At 43.0% G+C, this 24,340-nt stretch overlaps 1 protein-coding gene across 4 annotated transcripts in view; it reads left to right on the forward strand.

Moving 5' to 3' along the window:
- Positions 1 to 24,340, forward strand: part of tfpia (tissue factor pathway inhibitor a) — a 50,786-nt gene that overhangs the window by 20,405 nt on the left and 6,041 nt on the right. For all 4 annotated transcript variants that reach the window (XM_072685439.1, XM_072685441.1, XM_072685438.1 and 1 more), the window contains exon 2: positions 14,809 to 15,009. In XM_072685439.1, the coding sequence (XP_072541540.1) occupies positions 14,809 to 15,009 (201 nt within the window). The remainder of the gene's footprint in view (positions 1 to 14,808; positions 15,010 to 24,340) is intronic.

Here is a 24,340-nt window from a genome sequence, read left to right on the forward strand (position 1 = left end):
ACTTTTGAACGAGGCCACCTTTCTCTTGCTTGCTCAACTTAATAAAATTGGAGTGTGACCGACAAGCCTCCTGTGAGCTGGAAAACGTCTCTCTCCGTCCAGGACAAAAAAAAAACAAGGGCTATTGCTATGCAATGTCTGTGCTTGCCACGATACCACACCCAAAACAGCATTACAGAGGGCTAGGGGTGTGAGATAATATTGCTATATCGAAGTATTGCAATAGACAATATGTTCAAATGTTTGTGGACACCCCTATTTGAAGTTGCAACCACTGCTGACACAGTTGTACAGCCAATAGAATAGGACATGCACCTATTGCCTATATGCCTAAAGCCAGGTGTGGGCTAGTTTAGGGGTATAAAGCCCCTCCCACAGCAGCATTGAGCTGTGGAGCAGTGGAACAGTGTTCTTTGGAATGATGGTGCTTTTGGGGTGAGTTGAGGAGTTGGTCATAAGGTAAGGTGGTCATCATCATCATCCTCCTCCTGACCTCGCTAGCGCTCTCGTGGCTGAATGCAATCAAATCCTCACAGCAATGCTCCTCCGAAATCTAGTCGAAAGCCTTCTTCCCTGGACAGTAGAGACAGTTACTCCAACAAAAGTGGGATAAGCTCTTGTTTAACACCCTTAATTTAGTAAGAGACCATGAATGAGCGGGTGTCCCAATACTTTTGTCCAAATAGTGCACATTGCAGTGTATTGAGTTGTACCTCCTGTAGGTTCTTGCCAGTACAAAATGCTTCCTTTGTTCTGGCGGGACCAGCCTCCTCTTTATTGCATGCACATTGTGCAAATTACAGGAGGATAAAATGCATATTGATCTTTCAATTTCATCAAGAACGGCGCTGGATCTATACTGTAGCATGAGCTCATCAGCGAGGGACACCCTCTCCAGCTCCGGGACGATCTCTATTCATAACATTGATTCTGCAATCACATCCTCTGCTCTGACATTTCCACCACCTACAGCAGCAGCTTGCAGAGGCTGAGCTACACTCGGTCATGCCCAGGCAAATACTGAGCCCCATCTTTTCCATATCCTCGAAGCCCTCTCGTGTCGGAGTGATGGATGTAGGGCTTACCTGTGTTCTTTTCTCTCTGGCTGACTGTGAGACCAGACACTACTGGTCAGCCGGTCAGCTGAAATTCGTTAGTCATTCAGTGGCGTTTCAATTTGCTGCTCTTCTTCATCCAGCACACCAACAAACACACCGATCAGCCATAACATTAGTACCCCCTGCCTAATGTCGACACCTCCAACCTCCTTAGGAACTGACTCACTGGAACTGTTCACTTGCTGCCTGATATGTAGATCCACCTCTTGACAGATGAAGCCGCTGTAGTGGGCAGTGGTGGGTTAGAGCTCTGGGCTATTGATGAAAGGGTTGTGGGTTCGATACCTGGGTTCGGCAAGCTGCCACTGTTGGGCCCTTGAGCAAGGCCCTTCACCCTCTCTCTTGGCTGTGCACCGCTCTATAGGTTGTGAGGTTGGTGGAGCCTCCATGGATGGAGCCTTAGGTGCCCATGACCCTGTTGCTGCTTCACCGGTTGTCTTTTCTTGGAGCATGTCTGGTAGGTACTGACCACTGAATACCAGGTTAAAAAACCCACAAGACCTGCCTGATGTTTTGAAGATGTTTGGACTCTCTAGTCATCTAGAACATCACAGTTTGGTTCTTGTCAAAGCGTCTCAGATTCTTACGCTTGACCATATATCCATATATCCATCCCTTGCCAGAGGATCCCACTGTAGAAGATTCACCTGTCAGTGGTACTAATGTTATGGCTAATCTGTGTACGTAGTGCCTGAAAATATGCCTTATTGGTAACTGCTCATACTATAAGATATATAGATAAGTAATAATAATCAGTGATATGTCTTACCATATCGATTCTCTCACGCAAAAACGTTGTATCTCCATTTCTTTATTTATTGATTGATGGATTTGCGATTTTTCACTTTTGACATTAATTATTTAAATCTGCCAGTTGTTCTTTGTATTGTACCAACATTTCATGATGAATGGACCAATAGAACTGCTTCAGATTGGAAGTTGCTACTTTGGAGATACAAGGTTTTGCATGACCGAGACAGTCTGTTATATTATACTTATACTAAGTATAAGTATATCAGACCATGCAGTCAGACACTGTGGGAGGAGACGGTCAGTTTGAGCTGCAGTTCAGGCAGTTTCTGCTCTGAGCTAGGAGGCCAGACCCACCTACACGGTTAAACGTAGAACCTTTTGGAGGTTCTTCAGTTTGAAACTGTGGAGGAACCTTTGATGAACCTTCAAGAAAAGGTTTTTAGAAGATGTTCCTTAAAGGTTCCTCAAAGGACCTTAAGACTGGGAGGAAGTGGGGCTCCAGGCTTGTGCCTCTTCCCAATCTTCAGTTATTTCAATGAGGGTACGTTAATGTTAGTGTTAAGTTTATCAGACCATTCAGCGTTCTGATCTCAGCAGTGCACATTTTCTTAATTGGAAAATGGGTCATTAAATAAGTGAAGTCAGTGTCTCTGCATCACTTCCCCAGTTTTGTCTTTAATGATGCAACACTGCGTCCTCAGGGAAATAGTGGAAGATACAGTAATGGACTTGACTCAGGACCCTCTGATCATTCCAAGACGGGAGAGTTTAGTGCTACACCACTGGTCAAAAGTTTAAGGACACCCCCCAGTTCTGGCAGTGCTGTACGAACCAGACACGCATGCTTTTTCTGTTTGGCCCTCTCTGCAATGACTCCCTTACTTTCGACTCCACCTGCATCTCCAGGTCTGCTCACCACAGCTGAAACGCAGACCTGCTCCAGTGTTAAGCTGCTGAGCTTTGAGGTGTAGTCATGTGAGCCACCGATCACACAACCCCACAAGCAGTGCTAGGTGATTGCTAGATGTTTGCCATGGTATCCCAGGTGATTGCTGTGGTGTTGCTAAGTAAATGGTTGCTAGATGCCTGCTATAGTGTTGCTTTTATGTTGCGAAGTTAATACTAGATGGTTGCTGTGGTATCCCAGGTGGTTGCTGTGGTATCCCAGGTGGTTCCTGTGGTGTTGCTAAGTGATTTCTAGATGGTTGCCTTAGTATCCCAGGTGGTTGCCAAGTGGTTGCTAGACAGGCGCTATAGCGGTGCTAGGGTGTTGCTTTGGTGTTGCTAAGTGATTGCTAGATGGATGCCATGGTATCCCAGGTGGCTTCTGTGGTTGCTAGGTGGATGCTGTGGAACTAAGAAAAGAGCTCCTCTGCTGCTGAAGAGTTAGAATGCTCTTTTGCTAAGTGGTTCCTATGATGTTGCTATAGTGGTGCTAAGTGATTGATGGATGGTTGCCATGGTATCTTAGGTGGTTCCTGTGAATAAAGGCTTATTTCAACAAGCAGTCGTTGTTGCAAAGGCTGTTAATGTACTTTTTAAATATCATTTTACTTATTTAGTGTTCGTTATAATATTAACATTATCAAACCTGAAAAATATATTATACAATTAATATGATTAACCTAGAATTTGGAGTTTAGTGTAAAAATGTACAAGAACATTTCCTAAACAAGATATACTGACTAATAAGACGTGAAATAATAATAAAAAATAGATTCTTTTTACATACAAAATGGATCTTGGAGCTTTTAGTTAGGACAATATTTACTTGTTAAAAACTTTAAATGAAAGCTTAAATAGAACAAATGCACTGTAAACAAAAAAATAATAAAATTAAACAGGAATGACATTATGGGAGTCATGATAATGATAAAGGATGCATGATAATATCAGAATCTTATTACTATTGGCAGATCATTTCAGATGTGTGGATCTCTGTGGTATTTCACATCAATATTTGATAAATTTGTTTGTAAAAGTCCAGAAGAGCCGAATATTTAGGTGATGCTAAACTACTGTTGTTAAAATATCTACATTTTATTCATTTTACTGAGTTTATACACCTATAGAAATAAATGTGGGTTTAAATGTGGATTTAGTCACAAATTCGTTGTTACAAAATCCTTGTATCTCAATTTTTGCGTTTTTCACTTTTTGACATTTTGTGAATCTGGTAGTTAACTGGACCAATAGAAATGCTTCAAACTGACTTGGCTAAAACTGACTTTTAAAAAATTGAAACTTCAATGTTTTCCTTGTCTTTTTCCTGTAAAGTTGATATTGTTAGAAATACCAAGAATATTTTTCATGATTGCAACAATATGTAAGTCAGCATCCGCAGATATGCACAGGAAAAATATCGGCCCACGATTCTCACATCAGTGCATCCCCAGTTCTGATCATTAGAAAAGTTATGAACATTGCTAATGTTGATTAGCTGGCAGAACGATGACTGATTGGCCTTGGCTGGAGCGCTGCGTTAATGAAGAAAGCCTGCTCAGTGCCAGAGCAGCATGTGGATGCTTTTACCCTTTCAGTATAATGGACCTCACCTCCACATCCTCTGCATAATTACACACCTGATCAATCGTCTGCTGTGTTGACTGTGTGTTGACCCTTAACTGGCAGAAACGGATGAGAATCGATCACTTAAGTCCTTTGGCTTTCTTCATTCGCTGGCTGCTGGAAGCCAGCAGGCCACAAATAGCCCAGCCTGTCTGGCCGTGAGCGATTCGGCGGTGCCGTGCTGTGCTAGGGGCCGTTTTCCCTCACTCAGCCCTCACTCAGCCTTATGCTTAACTTATGCCTGTGTCAGGAGCTACCATATGGCCCACCAGCCCAGTGACCGGCCTGCCTCTCATTTACAGGAACAAGCCCCTCTCATGCGTTCACCTGTGGCCGGGAGGATGATTAATTGGAGTGTACCGGATTATTGGCTTCATTGAGCCCTGGACTGCAGACCTCAGATAATTGCGCTGAGGTGCAGCAGGGCGCGTTCGGAGCCCCTCATTTTTTCCGTCCTTTTCACAGGCTGGCACCAGAAGGATTTACTTGTCCTGCCGTTATTGTTGTTGTTATCATTGAACTGCAGGAGAAAAACAAGTTTTTTGGCCCGACGGGGATTTTCAGGTGTAGCTGATAATCAGTGCAGGGTGGGAGTGAGCGGGGGGTTTGAGACTGAGTCAATGGGAACGGCTGCAGATAAACCACAGCTCAGGATTACCGGGGCTGCATCATGTTCAGAAGCTGCAACAACAAACAAGCTAGCTCAGATCTTTAAAATGCTATCTGTCCGTGCTGTGCTGACTCTGCCAGTCAAAAGTTTGGATGGAAGTTGTGGGGGTTGTGGTTGGGTTGGGATACATTTTATTAAGACAAGTTAAAATATATACCACAGCAGCACCCGCCTACTAGGCTGATATACTGTGTGTGTGTGTGTATTTTTCCCTGGACAAATTATTATTCATAGTGTACAGTACATAGGATATGTAGTAAATGGGTCACACAGCAGATGTACATGATTTGCTAAAAGCAGTGATTGCATTTGGGTGTGAAGATAGTAGCTGAATCTGCAGATGTATGGAAGCTTACGGTCATACAGGTCTACCAGCAGTGGCAGAAATCCCAGCCTGCAGGAAATTCTCCTCATTCTTGAGCAGAAGTGAGTGAAGGCCTCTTGCATGCCTCTTTCCTCCATATGTTTATGGCCTACAGGTCCCTGTGGAGTGTTCTTTCAAAGGTTGGTGGTGAAGAACCTGCGCTGACTTCTAGAAGAAGGTCTTGCCTGGAAGCAAAGCCATTTTCCTTCACAAGCCGTGAAACATGCCGGCGCTCCCTGTGTGTCTGTTTTTCATCTCTCTGCCACAATTTCTTGCAGGCTGGGTTTTCTGCCACTGCTGGTAGACCTGTATGACCATAAGCTTCCATATTCCTGCAGATTCAGCTCCTTCCTTCATACTGTGGTCTTTGGCCACACCCCAAATGCAGCCACTCCTTTCAGCCAATTGTTAACTGTATCTGCTTTGCGACCCATTTTCCACACGTCCAACCAGACCCCCACTGCACTGTACCTCCCGTCATCATTGAGCAGCGCCATCTGCAGGAGCCTGAAGTTATTACCACTGTAGACACGCGAGGTGACTAATTCTTTTAATTCCGGGGTGCTTTTATTTATTTATTTATTATAATGATGCTCTTTGTTTCTTGTCTTACCATTGCCCATTTCTGGTCTTGGTCACTACTCTAAGACAGTGTGTTCTGGCCTTGGCCCTGACCAAGTCTTGTCTCTGATGGTCTTCATTAACACTACAGGCTTGTAAAAATGCCAGTGTTCCTAAAATCATTCATGTTCTGCCCTTTCTCATTCATGTTTTAATCCATATATTTGATCACATGTAGTACTGGTGGTTATGGACTCCTGTGACATTTTAGGACAGGACTCATTATACTGAAATGGAAAATAGTCAAAACAAGAAGAAACCCTCAGCGGATGTGTCCAAACTTTTGATGCACCATGCATCAGGTAAACGAGGACAAATCGGAACAGGTCGCGGCCGGCCTGTTAGTCAGGTCGATTTCAGTACGTGACCGAGTGATTTGTTGCTTGCATTCACAGACAGGTGGTATAGATTTTATCCCCTTACTTGGAAGACTCTGAGCACACCAGTTGACGCACACTAATGGACCGTCACCCGGCCAAATCAAAACATGGTCATGGTTGCCTCGCAGGACTCTGAACCCTCTAGCAACTGTTCATGTGTTGTGCAATTCAGCTGCAGCTACAGGGCAGTTATTAGCTGGTCAACCACCAGTTTGACCTTGGAGCAAGTAAACAACCTCTACCTTCTGACAAATTCACCTCGGCTTCATCAACTCTCTGCAAGAAAAGCACATTGATTCCCACGAGTCTACGCTTCACCTTTCACACAGTGCCAGCCTCCCATTACTTTCCTACCTGACATTTGACCTCTGGAGTGCTTACGGTCATTGTGGTTACGGTCAGTACTACATTACAGCTACGACTGAGTCATCCTGTATTTAGTTATGTAGTGAAATATACTTGCAACCTTCTGAACTGACATACGCTAAATGGACAAAAGTATTGGGACACTTGCTCATTCATTGTTTCTTCTGAAATAAAGGGTTTATCCTGCCTTTGTTGGAGTAACTGTCTCTACTGTCCAGAGAAGAAGGCTTTCTTCTAGATTTTGGAGGAGCATTGCTGTGCTGTGAGGATTTGGTTGCAATCGAAATAAATGTAATTAAATGTAAATGTAAATAATTATACAGTTTTTTTTTACCAAACTGAGATACAGTGGGAAGCGATATTTGAGTTAGAAGCACATTTAACTAAATTAGGAAGTAAGAGTTTGGTTGGATGTGTATGGTGTGCGGCCTTCCTCTTAAAGAATGCTCAAGTCCCCAATCAAGACTTTGCTGGACAGCTGTGAGCGTACTTACTACCTCAGCACGACTGGCAGTGACCGCTGATCAGGAGTTTAAAGGTTCAGGACTCTTTTCTCGCCTCTGTTCGGCTGCCAAGCACAAAAAAAGGCTTACTGGCACAGGTGAAGTGACCATGCCCTGTGCTTTGGACTGAATCTCCTGGCTGATTGATTTGGATAATAGGAAGTGTGACTCAGATTTCTGGCCTGGGCTCCAGCTTATTGTATCTGCAGTGTCCTCTGGGCTGATCTTTGGCTAACATGGACTATTCCACACATGAGCTAATGTGCTCCTCTCTCACTACTACCGTGTTCACTGTTGACAAAGGAGTGTGTGTGTAAGTGATTCACTAGTTGCTGATTTACAAATGTGGAATTTTACCGCGCTCTGTGCTGTGCTATTACTAACGCCGGTCTGTGTTCACTGTAGTGATGATAACTGAACAAGCTCCTACAAGATCCAACCAGTGACTGATTCTCTGGATTCTGGCTTATTTCAGAGTCCTCGTTCTCCTGAATTCTTTTAGGAATACTAGGGGAAATCAAGTGATGTAGCAATTAGGGAAGATGGGATGCTGGTATCAACGTTAATATACACAGATAAGCCAAAATATTATGACCATCGACCTAGTATGATTTTGGTCCTTTGCATCTCACCAAATCAGCTCCCTCTACAAGACCTCTGAAGGTGTTCTGTGGTATCTGGGACCAACACAGGAACAGCAGGACTGACCGGACTAGACCACCGTGTTGAATTACTCCAGGACCCAGGCTTGTGTGTGCATTGTAGGTTCCTTTTGGCTTTTGATAGTGGACAGGGGTTAGCATGGGTGCTTAGACCACGTTGTGGCTGTTTAACCCCATACACAGCAGCAGGGGGTTTGACACATTCCTCCTGTAACCATTATTAAATATTTATGGGACTTGTATCACAATCCCCCTGCTGTCGGTTTGGCCCAGACAGGACAGCCTTTGTTGCCCTTGTGCGTTGATGAGCCTTGGGCGGTTTATGGATTGTCCTTCCTCAGACCACTTTTGATTGGCACCCGCACTGCTGGCCAATTCACCGTCTTTTTTTTTCTTTAACCATATAAACAAGACTCGAGTTATATGGACAAAAAAAAACAAATAGACCATTCTTGGCTCAGTGAGTGAAGGCATGTTTGAAAGGGGGGGGAAGTGCAGAATTTAATGAAAAGAAGACTTTTCCAACTGTTAAGCATGATGTGTTAGAGCCAGTAGCACAGGGAAATTTTTACTGGTAAAGGAATCAATCTGTGGATGGACCTCAAGAGAGCAGAGCAGCAAGATGGGCCAAGAATCTCACAGAACTAGAAGCCTTCTTACAGGAAGAGTGGGCGAAAATTCCCAAAACACTATCTGTCCGTCCTTACAGGCTATGATAGCTGCCAAACGTGGGGTTACGAAGTACTGGCCATGCAAGTTACCCAAACTTTTGCTTTGAGCTCATCTTTCATATCTTTTTATTTTGATATTGTAAAAGATTGATGTAGAATCGGGCAATCTTTTACTCACTTTTGCGTATAATTACAGTAACGGTATGGACAAAAGTATTGGGACACAGCTCTTAATCTCTGAATTCAGGCATTTCAATCAGTCCCATTGCTACAGGTGTATAAAATCAAGCCCCTAGCCCTGCAGTCGGCCTTTCTTACACGCATTAGTGAAAGAATGGGAGGTTCTAATAAGCTGATAAGTCTGATAAGACCTGCCGCTGGTAGAGATGCCTATGGGTTTAGAATGGGAGATCATTAAAAATGCACCTGTAGCTATAATGTGTAGGTGTCCCAATACTTTTGTCCATATGCTACCTTCTGACCAGGGGTGCCCAAACTGGCCAACAGGACCCAACACCTCCTTTTCCTGACCGAGCTCGGAATGAACGAAGCAGGGCTGTGTCTCGCCTTGAGCCGACTCCGCATTAACCAAGAACTTGGCTCGAAATCTGGGTTGCATATTTCAGACCATTATCTAAATTGAGGTGTGTGTGTGTGTGTGTGTGTGTGTGTGTGTGTGTGTGTGTAACCAGACAGAGCAGAACACTCCTGCTTGGCCAAAAAACAGCTGGCAGTGGAAATTTAAGCATCCTAAATACGTGACAGAGGCTTCAGCGCCACACATCGGCACATTTCTTGGAGCTGTGCAGAAGTGGCTCTTGGCCCGGACGAACCTCACTCTGATGCATTGTGAAGAGCAGCACATAAATAGTGGCAATTTATTTGCATGCGGCTCTGGGGAAATGCTGCACTGCCTCGTCCCCCAAAACGAGGACTTGTACCGGGACACTGCGGAGAAACAGCACACCTACAGCAGGAATAACTGCTGCTTCAGACAGTTCAAATAAGGGCTTTATATGGCGTCTAATGACAATAGTGGAGCATGTCTCCTGCCCAAGACAGTAGGTAAATTGCAGTATTGTGGGACACCTAAGCTCTTTTTGATGTAGATCGTCCTCAAATAAATAAAGTGGTGTTGTCTTCTCAAATGTCCAGTCTTAGATGAGGGTGGAGCAATCTTCAATCAGGAGGTAGATCACCCAGAAGAGCACCCAGAGGACAGTGACCGTGTTAAAGTTCTAGATTATTATAATTATTTAGAACAGGACATTTTTATGATTTGTAAAAAATCATACACAATGTCCAAATGTTTGTGGACACCCCTTCTAATGAATGCATTTAGCATATTAGTCTGTACTGCCAATAGAATAGGACTCTCTGGAGCAGATAAACAACTTGAACCTATTGGCTCCATGCTGCCTAATACCAGGCTTGGGCTAGATGGGTATATATAAAGCCCCCCAGGCATTGAACTGTGGAGCAGTGGAAGAACTGTCTTCTCTGGAGCAATGGATGGTGCTCAATCCAGTACGTTTGGGACAAGGTGGGGTGATGATCATCCAGCATCCTAAATTCACTAACGCTGTTGTTGCTGAATGCAATCAAATCCTCGCAGCAACTCGAAAATCTAAAAATCTAGTAGAAAGCCTTCTTCCTGGACAGTAGAGACAGTTACTCCAACCAATGCAGGATAAGGCCTTTATTTTTTAATACCTTTGATTTCGGAAGAAACAATGAAGTTGAAGTTAAGCGGGTGTCCCAATACTTTTGTCCTTATAGCGTATATGCTCATTTGGCAAGAATCCTTCACATGTTGGTTAATGCTGGGGAAATCCATATTGTATAAAGTAGAAGAGCTGCTGTTTGTTAGGACGAACAGCACATGTTGAGTATTTTTCCGCTGCTTTACCGAAGTTCTAACAGTAAAATCAGTAGGAACATCCTGTTTTTGCCTCAGTCTGAGACGGTCTCTTTCCACCGACAGCAAGAATGAAGGCTGTTCAATGGGAGGAATGTTCCCTCGCTTTCTCCATCTGTTTTCATCCTTTACAGCCAAGGAGCTGCTGGCTTCCTACTGCAGGCAGTCTTAGGAGTCTTATTCCGTAGGGATGCTTCCATATGGGAATTGTGGGCTGATGCCAATATCTGACATTTTCCATGTACATGTCTGCACATTCATAAAAATATAGGATCTGGGTCTAAATCCACCTGGATGTGCAGTAGAGAGAAATATACCCTTTATTAGTGCAGTTAGAAACAGCAGTAGTCTTCTAGAGCTCAGTATGTACAGTACTAGGTAAAAGCTTTAGGCATCTGTGTATATACACACTAATACTAACACTCCTACAGAAAGTGGTGGTGGAGGTTCTCCATCACTGTGTTCATCATTACAACATCTCCAAAGTTGAGAACATCTCCTCATGGAGTCTAGTATTATTTAGAGTTCTCCTCAGATCAACACCTGGTTTGGTGGTAAATCAGGGCTTAATGAAGGTAAATCAGGTGAGCTGCTGCTGCTGCTGCTGATGGAGTTGAACACATCCTCCACGCTGTGCTGGCTGGACTGTGGAGGGGGCGTCCAGGAGAAACCTGGAGGAACCGAGCTCTGTTCTTCAGACTAGCTCACCAACAAGATTTCACTACTTTCTTTCTTCAGAATGAGAAGCTCTTGTTTCTCCTTTTTACTGGATTTATGTTCACCTGCTTTATCTGTTCTGATCAGATCTGGAGCTTCTACAGTAGAAACTCATATATCTGAGAGAAATTGGATTTGGATTAGGTGCCTAAAAGTTCTACACGGTACAAGCAGTTTTCTGCTGACGCAATTCTTTAATCAGCGCTCTGAGACAATTTGGGAGGTAGTTTAAACACCTGGATGTGATGTTTACATACAATGTCCTCAAAAGAAATGATGTAACTCTGCATAACCCCAGTCATATTAGTGTAAAATCCTGTAGTATTACTCCACCGCCTCGGTCCACATGCTTCTCTACCTTCAGATCAAGCTTCTGAATCTCTCAGCTTGTCCAGAAAGGCATGTGTACAGCTGTCTGTGCATGAGGGGGTGCTCAAAGTGAGATTTTGTATTTACAGCAGTGGCGTAAAAGTGGATTACTCTCCCCAGCTGTAGGGGGAGCCCAGGAGTACAATATAGCAATTCTTGCATCAAGTTTAATTTAACACCTCATTTAATTTATTACACTCTTAAAAATAAATGGTGCTACGAAAGGGTTCTTTGAGTGATGCCATAGTAGAACTATGTTTGGTTCAATGTAGAACCCTTTTTGTAAGTAAGAACCTTTTCTTTACAGTAATGTTTTGAGAGAAGTCAATGTAAAGGTTATTCATTCTTGCCTCTTCTCTAGAATTTTAGCTCTTTATGGAACCAAAAATGGTTCTTCTATGGCATCGCTCGAAGAACCTTGCCAGAAATGCCAGTAGCAGTAGTGCTTTTTCCGTCCGATAAAAAGTCCGATAAAAAACCCGAAAAAAAAACGAACTAGCATTGTCCAAACTTTTGATGGGAAGTGTGCATGTTTACACACTCAGACAAGACAGCCTGAGGTCCTTTCTTTAATGCTCCTCCTCAGATGGACGGACTCCATGACCGCATCTGGGCTGGCGTAGAGGAATGCAAATACACATATCTGGGCCTTTGTTCAGAAAACATTTAATCTCCGGCAAAAGCAAACCCCCCGTTCTGGCAGCGTGGACCATGTTGGGTAATGTGTTTGGTTTCCATTCCTGTGCTGAATAGTTTCCACAAGGCTGGAATGCAGCTTTACTGCACTCTTTACACAAAGCAGAGTAAGAAGATGGCATTTCTGAGGGCCCCTGGCCTTTCAGAGCCCATGCTCAAGGAGCGTCAGCAAAGGGTACCTCCAGCATTATTGGTGAGAGTCTGCTGGAGCACAAGAGATTCAGAGCAGAGCAGGTGGATTATGAAGAACCTGAAGGTTAAGTGAATGACTGCAGGAGGAGATCTGTCCATCTGTCAGTTTACTGCACCCTCGATCTTCATGGGCAGATCCTGACTATAACTGGGGTTGTGGGCATTCCTCACTGCTGTCCAGGCACCACCTATAGTTTCCCAACACAGTCCCTCAAGTTCTCATTAAGGATTGGTGTAGGGCATGTATCTTGTTGAATAACCTGGGAGATGTTTTGGCAGTAGTTGCCAAAAGTATCCGGACGATCAGATGATCAGCTTACTGAATCATGAACATGCTGTATCAGAATGGCTTGAGTCCTCTCACTTTACACTGAACATTTAAAAAAGGTCATGAGCGAAGTCGAGAACATCAAGTCCAACTCCTCCATCTCATCAGTTGCTTTAGATTCATGAGGAAGAGCTTATCCTTTAGCACAGCACAGCTCTTTATGCATGCCGTTATATTTTCACATTTATCATATTGTATCAGTTCCTGGTCACAAGCCTCACAGTCAACTATATAAGACCCTTCATATCTGCATAAAATCATTGCAAAATATTTGGACAAAAAAACAAAACTGAAAAATGAGCTGGTCCCATTTGTTACGTCTTTTAGGCTGAGCTCTGGAAGCTTTATAAGCTTTAAAGCTGATTTTACATGCCTACATGTTCCTACAGGCTCCTCTTTGCTTGGTGAGTATGTAAAACAACAGTAGTGCTCCAGCAGAGTTCTTGCACAGGCCTCAGTGAGTGGTAATTGTCGTATTGCGACGTGTAAAACCTCATTTGGACAATCAGCGTTCTCCGTTGAGGAGCTACACATACATGGTTTAACCGTTGAGTTGAAAATGCAAACCAATAGGGTACCCATAGGGGCAGTGGTGGCTCAGCGGTTAGAGCTCCGGGTTTGATACCCGAGCTTAGCAAGCTAGCACTGTTTGGCACTTAAGAAAGGTCCTTCACCCTCTCTGCTCCCTGGGTGAAAATACATGCACCTTTACCTTTTTACCTTTATAATATTCCTGATTCCAGCAGAGGTGTTAAATTATGGCTAAAATAGGAATGTCATTGCACTTGCACTTTAGTATTTTTCAGCATTTCATTATATTTGTTTTTGGGTTGCATTTTGGCTTTTATCATTTAGTTTTTTTATTTATTTAATTATTTATCATTTCATTATATTTAGTTTTGGGTTGCATTTTGACTTTTTGTTATTTAGGTTTTATTTATTTATTTATCTTTTCATTTTATTTATTTTAAGGTTGCATTTTGGTATTTTGTAATTTAGTTTTTATTTATTCATCATATTATTTTATTTATTTTTGGGTTGGATTTTTGACTTTTTGTCATTTAGGTTTTATTTATTTCTTTATTTATTTATCTATCATTTTATTATATTTGCTTTTGGGTTGCATTTTGGCTTTTTGTCATTTAGTTTTTGTTTATTAATTTATTTATTTATCATTTCATTATATATTTTTTGGTTGCATTTTGTCATTTAGTATTTTATTTATTTATTTATTTATATGTTATTTGTTATTTCAAATCTCCCAAGTGCTGTAAATTGGCATTTTGCTATAAACGCTAAACACTGTGCATCTGGTTCCTGTGCATAATAGCATGTTGTAGTTTTAATGTCTCTCTATTGTCCATGTGAACCAAACCAACAAACATCTGTGCGTCTGAGGCACTGGTTTGTCCTGACACTGTGTAAATTTTCCCAGGCATTTCATGATGGCTGTAATGAATACCCACATTTCAGGGTATTCAGTTAGCGGTGCAAACCCCTATCTTTTACAAGCGCAGTCTTGCAGTGCTGCAACTCTTTGGCATTAAGCAGGCTTCCAACACCTCTGAGGTTCCTTGTACTTTGAAGTCGGAGTGAATTAGTCATCATGGTTTTTTCCGCCACCCTAGGAAGCGCGGACTGTGGGTGGTTTACTGGAAACACAAAGGGCAAAGCCGCGGCAGGCAGCGTATCTGCAGCCTTCCACTGCAATTAACCCGTGTTTAAGCGGCGAGAGCTCTTTATTCAGCTGAATGTAAAAGCTTCTTTGAAGTTCCTGAAACGTGCTTTCCTTGTTTTCATCCAGAGGCCCAGGTCAGGCGCTAATAACCCATCCAAATGAACCTCAATGCATGTTTATGAATTCCATGCACAGAGAAATCTTAACGTTGGCTCTCTTCCCTGTCCCTGGCAGATGGAGGCCTACCTCGCCTCCGCATTTTCCATCACTCGTGCGCCCTGAAGAAGGACGAGGGCCCGTGCAAGGCGGTAAAGGACAGATTCTACTTTGACATCGACACGGGTCGCTGCGAGCAGTTTGAGTACGGGGGCTGTCAGGGCAACGCAAACAACTTCGAGTCCTTGGAGCAGTGTGAAGAAATGTGCGTGGTGAAAGGTAAGGCATTCTTGCTTATTTATGTACTTCAGACGCAATCCAAGGTGAAGCCTCAGAACCCGGTGGTGGAGGGTCACCGCCTGGTACGAGAAACCTTGAGAAGAACAGAAATAGCTTTCAGAAGATGCAGCGGATTGCAGTCACTCTTTCAGGAGTTCCTTTTATATTTAATTGGGGGGGCGGCGTTGACACTCCGTCTGCCACAGATTTTCAAGCTGACTGAAACTTTTTTTTTTTTATTAACTTGGATCAAAATAGATCAAAATAGATTTAATAATATTGCAAATATTATTAAAATACTGGAATTAGTAATTAAACTTTTAAATCTAAAAAGTTACTACCTACTTAAAAATGTCACTGCATAATTATGAAGACCTTTAACCAGAATTAAATAATTAATAATATAGTTTGGGATTAAAGTATTAAGAATTGTAAAAATTGAAAAATTCAAATAATATTTGAAATGATAAAAAAAAATCCAATTTAATTAATTAAAAAATTGCACTTTTTAAAAAGCTCTTCTTTCAAATATGTTTGAGGAGGAATATTTGGTCTATTTATGTCTATCAAAGCAATAAATTCCACAGTTTAATAGTTGGGTATGCACAGTAAACAGGCAGTTACACTGTACAAGATATTAATACACAAGAAAAAACAATACAATATAAGCTCAGTACTACAAAGATAATTAAACTAAAGACATAATTAAAACGTACATATAAAGAGGTAGATCTACATAGGTAGAGTATGGCTAGCATGGCTGTATGGTATTGCTCAAGAGCAAGGCAATATTGTGCAAAGAGCATTGCTGTTGTAAACAGTACAATCACCGAAGCAATCAGTGTAATAAGTGTAGTGTGTACGCATATTTGAGTATATTTCGATTTTATTCATATTTTTGATTTACTGAGAAGAACTGCTGTATCAGTAATTGGTAGCATTATGAAAGTGGCCTTAAATTAATTCCTCCGCCAGAGTTTAAAAGTTGACACATTTAGTGGTGCAGCTTTCCTAGCTAAAAATATAGTAATTGGACACATTTTAATTAGTGTTTTATTTGGTCATGGCTTTCCCAGATAGCTGACTACAAAGAACAACCTAGATCATTTAATGCAGATTAATTAACTTTCTTAGCATTTCTGAGGAAAAAGGCCATCTCATTTCATTCTGGAAACTGAAGAGAAAACTTTAGGCAGATGTTGCTGCTTTGTTGGTCTACTAAAGAAAATTAAAAATTAAGTGCTGAGCAGCAAAAAGAGCAAGGTTGCCCAACAAAGGTGTTTTAAAATCAGTGATGTACAAGAAGAAACAAAGGCCCTAGTATACAACCCTGAGGGACTCCGCAAGCAATAACCTCAGAGCTTGAGAAAGTCCCCATTGTATCCATTCTATCTTTAATATATAAAAAAGCCATGATCTCCAGTATTAAATGCTTTTGAGGTCCAACATGACCATGGCATCGAACACAATTGACCACATCTACCTCTTTTCTGATCGGATCAGTTTAACGCAACAGACACGTTTCCGTAGTGCGAGATCTTCTAAATCCAAACTGAATTAAATTAAACTCATTCATCATAAATAATCTTACATGAATTTGGAACTTGAATAACTTTTCATAAGCAATTGTACTGTCTGTAATCCCCCTCCATCTGATTTACAACTGTCAATATCTTGAGGGCAGTAAAATGTGACTTTCACACTGTGTACACCCCATAGTCCTGCCTTTATAGGTTTGGCAAGAGTTCACAATCAGGGTGTTGCCCTTTTTGTAATAAACTCATAAAGGATAATGACTAAAACACAGCTTGTCACCATAGCTGCACAACTAAGAGCTGGTTACGATACACACAGTGGATGAGTAGAGATTAAGCTTTAGGTGATATTGATTAGGACAGTGTTTCCTAATCCTGGCAATCGTTTACATTTCAGTGTTCAGTTTGCAACAACACAAATAACTTATCAGATAATGGAAGACATGGAAGTTCGATTCCAGTCCAGGAGGGCCAGAGTTCACCACAGTTGGCTACTACACCTGGTAATAAATACTTAAGAGTAGTATTTGAGAAGTCTGTCTGTCTATTTTAATGATTAATGATGATGAGAAATTATAACTTAAATATTTAATTAATTTATTTATTTAATTATAGCTTTTATGCTGATGTACACTCAACATCTATTATTGGCTGCAGATTTACTGTGATAAACAATAATATCATGATCTAAGAAGGTGGAGTCTAACTGAATAACAGTGCAAATGTTCCAAAATGCTTTGCTTGAAAACGTTCAGCAAAGATGCCTTTAAATGTCCTATATTATTGGCACCACTTTGATGTTGCCATCCAATATGTGGAAACACTGCAAAAGTTGCAGAATCAGAGCCTCTCCACCTCTTTATATACTATATAACCCACCTCTTCAGCCGACGGCACTGTAGCTTTACCCATTCACATCATTAATGAGTTCACCACAGACTGCCTTTTAAATAAGTCATGATACAAGGTAGTCAACCAAAAAGGAACTCATTAACATTTGCTTAAAGGCAAGTAACAAAAACTAAAAACTAAGATGGTTCTAGAACCATCTAGAACCAAATGAGATGGTTCACCATAGCTGCAAGTTTAGTGATGCTGAGTTTGACTGAAAGCAAGAGCAAGCAAACCTGGATGAGCCAGTCCACTAAATGAGCCCGAAAACACTGCTGCGACCATTCCCTCGACTCTGTGCTCTCAGATATGAGGCTTTATCCTCTTTTTTAACTTATGTGAATCAAGCCTAAGTTAGCTGGAACAAGGCCTGTGCTGTGGTGCCCAGCAGAACCGGCCTCCCAGTTCCTCCCAACATCAGTCACTCGACTTCGCTCTCAGACACCAGTTCTAATGGTCAACACTTGAGTCGTAGCTCCGCAGTTAGTCAACAGCAGCTGCTCTGGGCCTTCTGATACTCAATGGAGGCGTAGCTGAGCTAGTTAAGCAAGGGCTAGCTTAGCAAGTGGCTGCAGATCCAAAACCAGGAGGGAAAAAACATTAAATTCAGTTTTCTGTTGCTCGATCATTAGACACCAGACGCTCGAGTCGTTCTCGTCCAGACGTTTAGAAGTGGGGTTTCGGTCAGACAGACTGTTGTCCTGCTAACTGAGCTAATGCTAACCAGCTTCTCTCTCCTGATTCGGAGCAGCTTAACATTTGTAATGGTCAGATTATTGTGGGACATCCAAGTCACGTTTAAGAAGCTCAGCGCTTGTGAATGTATTTTTTAATATATTATATATTTTTTATGTTTTTATTAAAGGCACTAACAAATCAGCATCATCTACACAAATAAAAAGGCTGCACCAGCAAGCTGCTTTAAAATCATCAATATACAAGACAAATAATAAAGTCCCTAGTATACAACCCTGAGGGACTCCACAGGCAATACCCTTAGAGAGCTTGAGAATGTCCCCTTTATCCCTACTCTTTGAGATCTTCCAGTGAGATAGGACTCGTTCCACTTAATGGCAGTGTCCCAAAAGTGTAAGGCATTAAAGTGAGGTTGGAAAATGGTCATGTAGAAATGAATCACGGCTGTTTTGGTGCAGAAAACTACACAAAGGCCAGAGTGGACGTCAGAGGAGAAATGGAAAACAAGACAAATGCTGGATATAGGCCATTTCAAAAGGCTTGATAAAAACTTTCTCTGCAAAAAGGCATAAAAAAGATAAGAAAGGTAAGAAACAGACCTTGAAAGTTCTCTAAATGAGACCACCAGGGGAATTTATATAACGTATGATTGTCATGCAAATTGCACTGCCAAGAAGGTATATTTTAATCAATTATTATTTAATCAATTGATTTATGAACTGTGGCCTCCCCACCGAGGAGTTTAATCAAGTTTGATTGAGCACTGAAATGACCGAACTGGGCTGGACCTGGCCCCTCTAGGCCTGAATCTTAACATCTCCTGACCTAGGAGGTTTAAAATGGGTGCGATACAACAAAGGAAATAGTGATATGTGGTGCAGGGACGCTCCAGGAGCAAAGTCAACAATATATATCAGAGCTGTGGCTCGCAAAAGCTGCTCAGATGATGAGTTGAACATTACTGCCTTTCAAACAAAGGCGCATAATTTTTCTTGGCTTCCTAATAAAGTAAAAATAGCGTTGGTCCTTGTGGGAGAACATTTGTTTGTAATGGAATAACCTACGTCAACACAGCCCATTTTCTCACTGCTGTAAATAATTCATATGCTGAATTACACAGTGATGGATACCCCTGCATCTTATAACTGGTACTGTGATTCGTGACTCAGTTCCATATTGGCGTAATGGACCCACAGCTTCACCAAAACAAGGTCAACATTACCAACACTTGAACACTTGAAAAACGAGAGAGCTTTCTGAGAGAGCTGCTGAAATGATTGCTAGAATCAAACCCCCCCGTCAGACTCAGGTAGACAGGATGCAATCGCAGTTAGACGTCTTCAAGGCAGGAGTGCAAACACGAGATACAGATACCAGATGACAAACTACAGGGTCAGAAAACGGGAAAACGGGCAAACGGGAGCATACCGAGAGTCCAGAGTCAAGATCACAGCAAAGGTTGAAACTGAATACATAAAGTGCTCAGTAGAAACCAGACTCTGGAGTGTTGGTAGATAGTTGGGGGCGCTGTGGAAGTGCACTGATTGGTAACGGTCACGCTCTGAAATCAGGTGGGATAAAAAACAAGCCCACCATAGCTGCAAGCTGCAAGCCAGAGCAAGCAAACCTGGATGAGCCAGTCCACTAAATGAGCCTGAAAACACTGCTGCGACCATTCCCTCGACTTTTGTCCTCTACACTTATGTGAATTGAGCCTCGGTTAGCTGGAACACGGCCTGTGCTGTGGTGTTCAGCCTGTTAGCTACCATATCTAAGCCTCGATAGTCGGCTACGAGTCCAAACCCAGCAGAACCGGCCTCCCAGTTCACCTTTCTGTTCCTCCCAACACCAGTCACTCGACTTCGCTCTCAGATACCAGTTCTAATGGTCAACACTTGAGTCGTAGCTCCGCAGTTAGTCAACAGCAGCTGCTCTGGGCCTTCTGATACTCAATGGAGGCGTAGCTGAGCTAGTTAAGCAAGGGCAGATCCAAAACCAGGAGGAAAAAACCATTAAATTCAGTTTTCTGTCCTTCAAACAGCAGCTGCTCGACCATTAGACATCAGACGCTCGAGTCGTTCTCGTCCAGACGTTTAGAAGTGGGGTTTCAGTCAGACAGACTGTTGTCCTGCTAACTGACCTAATGCTAATTGCTAGCTTCTCTCTCCTGATTCGGAGCAGTTTGACAGTTGTAATGGTCAGACTGACGGTTTAACATTTATTAGGTAAATGATTTTATGTTTATAATGATTGTTTGCTCATAAGGTCGATGAGAACATGGCTATACCACTGAGGGAGACCCTGAGGACAAGGGAAATGAACATGCCTGAGCCGAGATGGCGAGAGGAACATTTGGCGAGGCGGAAAAACTTTTGGGGCACAAACTGAGGAATGTAATGTCCTGCTCTCTTTCCTGGATACAAAAGAGGACAATTGTTCAGCAAAGCCAGAGCCACACTGGGTTATTTACTGCCCTGTGGTTTGGTGAGTCATATCTCATTACAGCTTCTGGAGAGGCTCGTCGTGAATCCGACAGACTCCTGCTAGGCCGCTGTTCCCGAACCCCTGCTAGAGGTCAGCACAATAATGGCTGCAAAATGGGCCGTGTCATGTGATGAGGGAATAAGCCACAATCTCATCTGGGCTTAAGGCTTCAGCCACTTCCGCATTGAGAGGAATGGAAAGTGCCGTCCGCAGCAGATTTGGGCTTAACGGTACGTCACTTCACAGGATGAGAGTGTGGCTCCAACATGCTTTGGACAGATTGTCTAGCCGAGCCCCCACAGAGCCTGAAGGGGACGCGGCCACAGCGCTCTGGTTCTGCAGTGCTATGTGAGAGACCGAAGCCAGCTGTCTTGATGCCTCGCTGAGTGTTCGGCCTCCTGAGTCAGTGTGTTAGAAGGCTGCGATTTGAGATGAAGGTACCTGTGGAACTAATCAAGCTCAACCAGCTCAACGCCAAGATGCCACTAGGTGACTGGAACAGCTGGGTTTTTTTGGGGGGGGGTTTTGATGATGAATATGATCTCGATCTCGCTGACCTTTCTGTTTTAACCAGTGCCCTCTACCTGCTTTCTACACACTGTTGAATGCAGAGGTTCTTCAGAGAGCTCTGATTAGGAATCATAAGTTCCTCTTCTAAGCTCTGGGACACGTTCACTTGCTTTCAGATGCTGGGCGAGGTTATCTGCTCTAACGCTCAGCAGATAATAAGGCAGTAGGACAACACTATTGGAGGCTGCATGTCTCCATCTAGTGGACGAAGTGGTCAGAACATGCAGGATGCCATGCTCCAGGTTCTCTCGTGATTGGCCCATTTTCTGAGTTCTATTGCCAGATTCCATTTCCTCGGAAATATTGAGAGTGCAGTAGTGAGTCTGAGAACGGCAATGTCCTTGAGAAACCGGTCAGGAACACACAGCCAAATTAAGAGCTCCATCAGGGGAAATGTGAGGCATCCCTCAAACAAGCCTCGTTTTCTATTAGATATTTTTCCTTTTCTTCCCCACACATCTCCCAAGGTGGTGTGTTCCCGGGGAACTGCCGTGATGCATTATTCATGTGGATTTGTGCGTGCGAGTGTCCATTTAGGCATCGCTCTGCTGCCCACTGAGGCCTGTACACTTACAAAAGGCAAACACGGACAGAATGACGTGAGTTAATCTGTTACACTGGATGAATTCTGCATTTTGCAGATCAACTGTTTATCTCTGATAGTTCTCATTAGAGAGAAATGGAATGGAGTAAAATGGAAATAGACACAGTGGCATAACGTTCAGTGTCATAAAGACCTAAGTTTTCATCCTGGAGAAGCTCTCTGTGACAATTGAAGAGGTTTTAGGCACCAAAGTAAATTATTTAAACCAATGTCTCTCAGCAGTGAGAGTTTCTACTGTAGAAGCTCCAGATCTCATCAGAACAGATAAAGCAGGTGAACATAAGAGTTTCTCATTCTGAAGAAAGAAAGTAGTGAGATCTTGTCGGTGAGCTAGTCTGAAGAACAGAGCTCGGTTCCTCCAGGTTTCTCCTGGACACCCCCTCCCCAGTCCAGCCAGCACAGTGTGGAGGATGTGTTCAACTCCATCATCATCAGCAGTAGCAGCAGCAGCAGCAGCTCACCTGATTTACCATCATTAAGCCCTGATTTACCGCCAAACCAGGTGTTGATCTGAGGAGAACTCTAAATAATACTAGACTCCATGAGAGAGGAGAACTTTGGAGATGTTCTAATGATGAACACGGTGATGAAGAACCTCCACCACCACTTTCTGTAGGAGTGTTATATGATATGGTATATATAATGTTAATTACTTTTATGATTAATGCATCTCATTGTGGTCCTCATGGCAGAGATTAGAGGATCTGAATATGCGTTTCCTCAGATGAGGTCAGCGTTACTGTTGTGATGGATTTCCACTTCAGTGAAATGTAATTAGTGGCCTCCATGAATAAATTCTGCATCACAAAGGTAAAAAGTGTCAGGATATTAAGTGATTTTTAATCTGTGGATCAGGGCCAGTCGTTCTATCAGCAGGATGTGTCCTATAGACGGAAGTAAAGGATATAAATCACTCTGACTCAGCATGGCACCCAGCCAAAGGAATCACTCAGCCGAGTGAGAGCTGCCTGCTGATGTAGACCTCCATAATAAACGGCCACAGAGAGGAGATATTTGGGGGGGGGGGTGTTTAAGCTCTGATTGAGCTATAGCATGTTTACTGCATTCTCACTGACCTTATGATTTCCATGAGGTTTTGTATATTAACTACAGTGTAAATGGCTTGTATTTATTTTCCCTTTGGAAAGCTGAGGCCTAATGACTTCCTGTTGCAGCCTGGGCTTCTTTCTTCACAGCATATGGTGAAGGCTAGCATCTTAAGTGCTCTGGTGTGTGTGTGTGTGTGTGTGTGTGTGTGTGTGTGTGTGTGTGTGTGTGTGTGTATAATTTAATATTTATGCACCACCTTCAAAACTCAGAACTGAAACATAATCCTGTGGAAAATGAGTTTCCTTTTGCACGAATTAAACCAGATGAGGTGCTATGGATTTGATTACAGTAGCATTGGTGCTGTATCATGGCACATGGCACATGGATCATTAATTGCAATGTGTAATTTGGGGGGGGGGGGGGGGGGTAAATGAAGACCCTGACCATGGTCACTCTGGACGGTATAATTTGATCTCATGTTTCTATGTCCGTCTGTCACTTTTCCTCCATTGCAGTTTACAGAGCTGTTACCAACATAATTAGCCATTAACCATAACATCTAATGCCTAATATTGTGCATGTGAGTGAGAACTCACTGGTCACTCCTTCTACAGAAGCTGGAAGTCTTGGTGTAGTCATGGATGATCAGTTACCGTTCTCAAGCCATGTTGCAAACGTAACTTGGTCCTGCAGATTTCTCCTGTACAACATCCGGAGAATTCGACCCTTCCTCTCTAGAGAGGCCACCCAGGTGCTCGTTCAGTCTCTCATCACTTCCAGACTTGACCACTGCAGTTCTCTTCTGGCTGCTCTCCCTCTGCGCACCATCAGACCCCTGCAACTTATCCAGAATGCAGTGGCACAGATCGTCTTCAACGTTCCTAAATTCAGCCATGTCTCTCCACTGCTGCGTTCTCTCTTCACTGGCTTCCTGTAGCTGCTGCCCAGGTCATCAGATTTAGACCCCTGACTCTGATCTACAAAGCCAAGACTGGACCAGCCAGCCCCTCCGTACTTGATGGCGATGGTCAAAAGCCTGATCTGCACCAAGAGCTCTTCGAGCTTCAAGTACGGCTCGGCTCGACCCGCCATCCCTCAAAATCCACAGAAGACGAGCGTCCAGACTTTTTACTGTCCTGCACCGAAGTGGTGGAACGAGCTTCCCCTGGGTGTCTGAACGGCAGAGTCCAACACTCGCTGTCTCCAAACCCAGACTGAGGCTGGTGGGGCCTCCACAAGCATCAGTGGGTGCCCATGACCCGGTCACTGGTTCACTTATTTTGAGCACTTTTGGTAGGTACTGACCACTGCATATGTGAGGAACACCTTAGAAGACCTGCCTGATGTTTTAGAGATGTTCTGACCCAGTTGTTTTACTGTTTTACTGTTTTACTGTCTCTCATTCCACCTCTGCTACTGCACTATGGAGCTTTGGTGGTGAAGCTGCAGGAGGAGAACCTCTCTCCAGAACTGCTGCTGTGTAACGCTGCAGAACCCATGT

This window comes from Salminus brasiliensis, chromosome 8 (genome assembly GCF_030463535.1).
Source record: "Salminus brasiliensis chromosome 8, fSalBra1.hap2, whole genome shotgun sequence".
Taxonomy (NCBI): domain Eukaryota; kingdom Metazoa; phylum Chordata; class Actinopteri; order Characiformes; family Bryconidae; genus Salminus; species Salminus brasiliensis.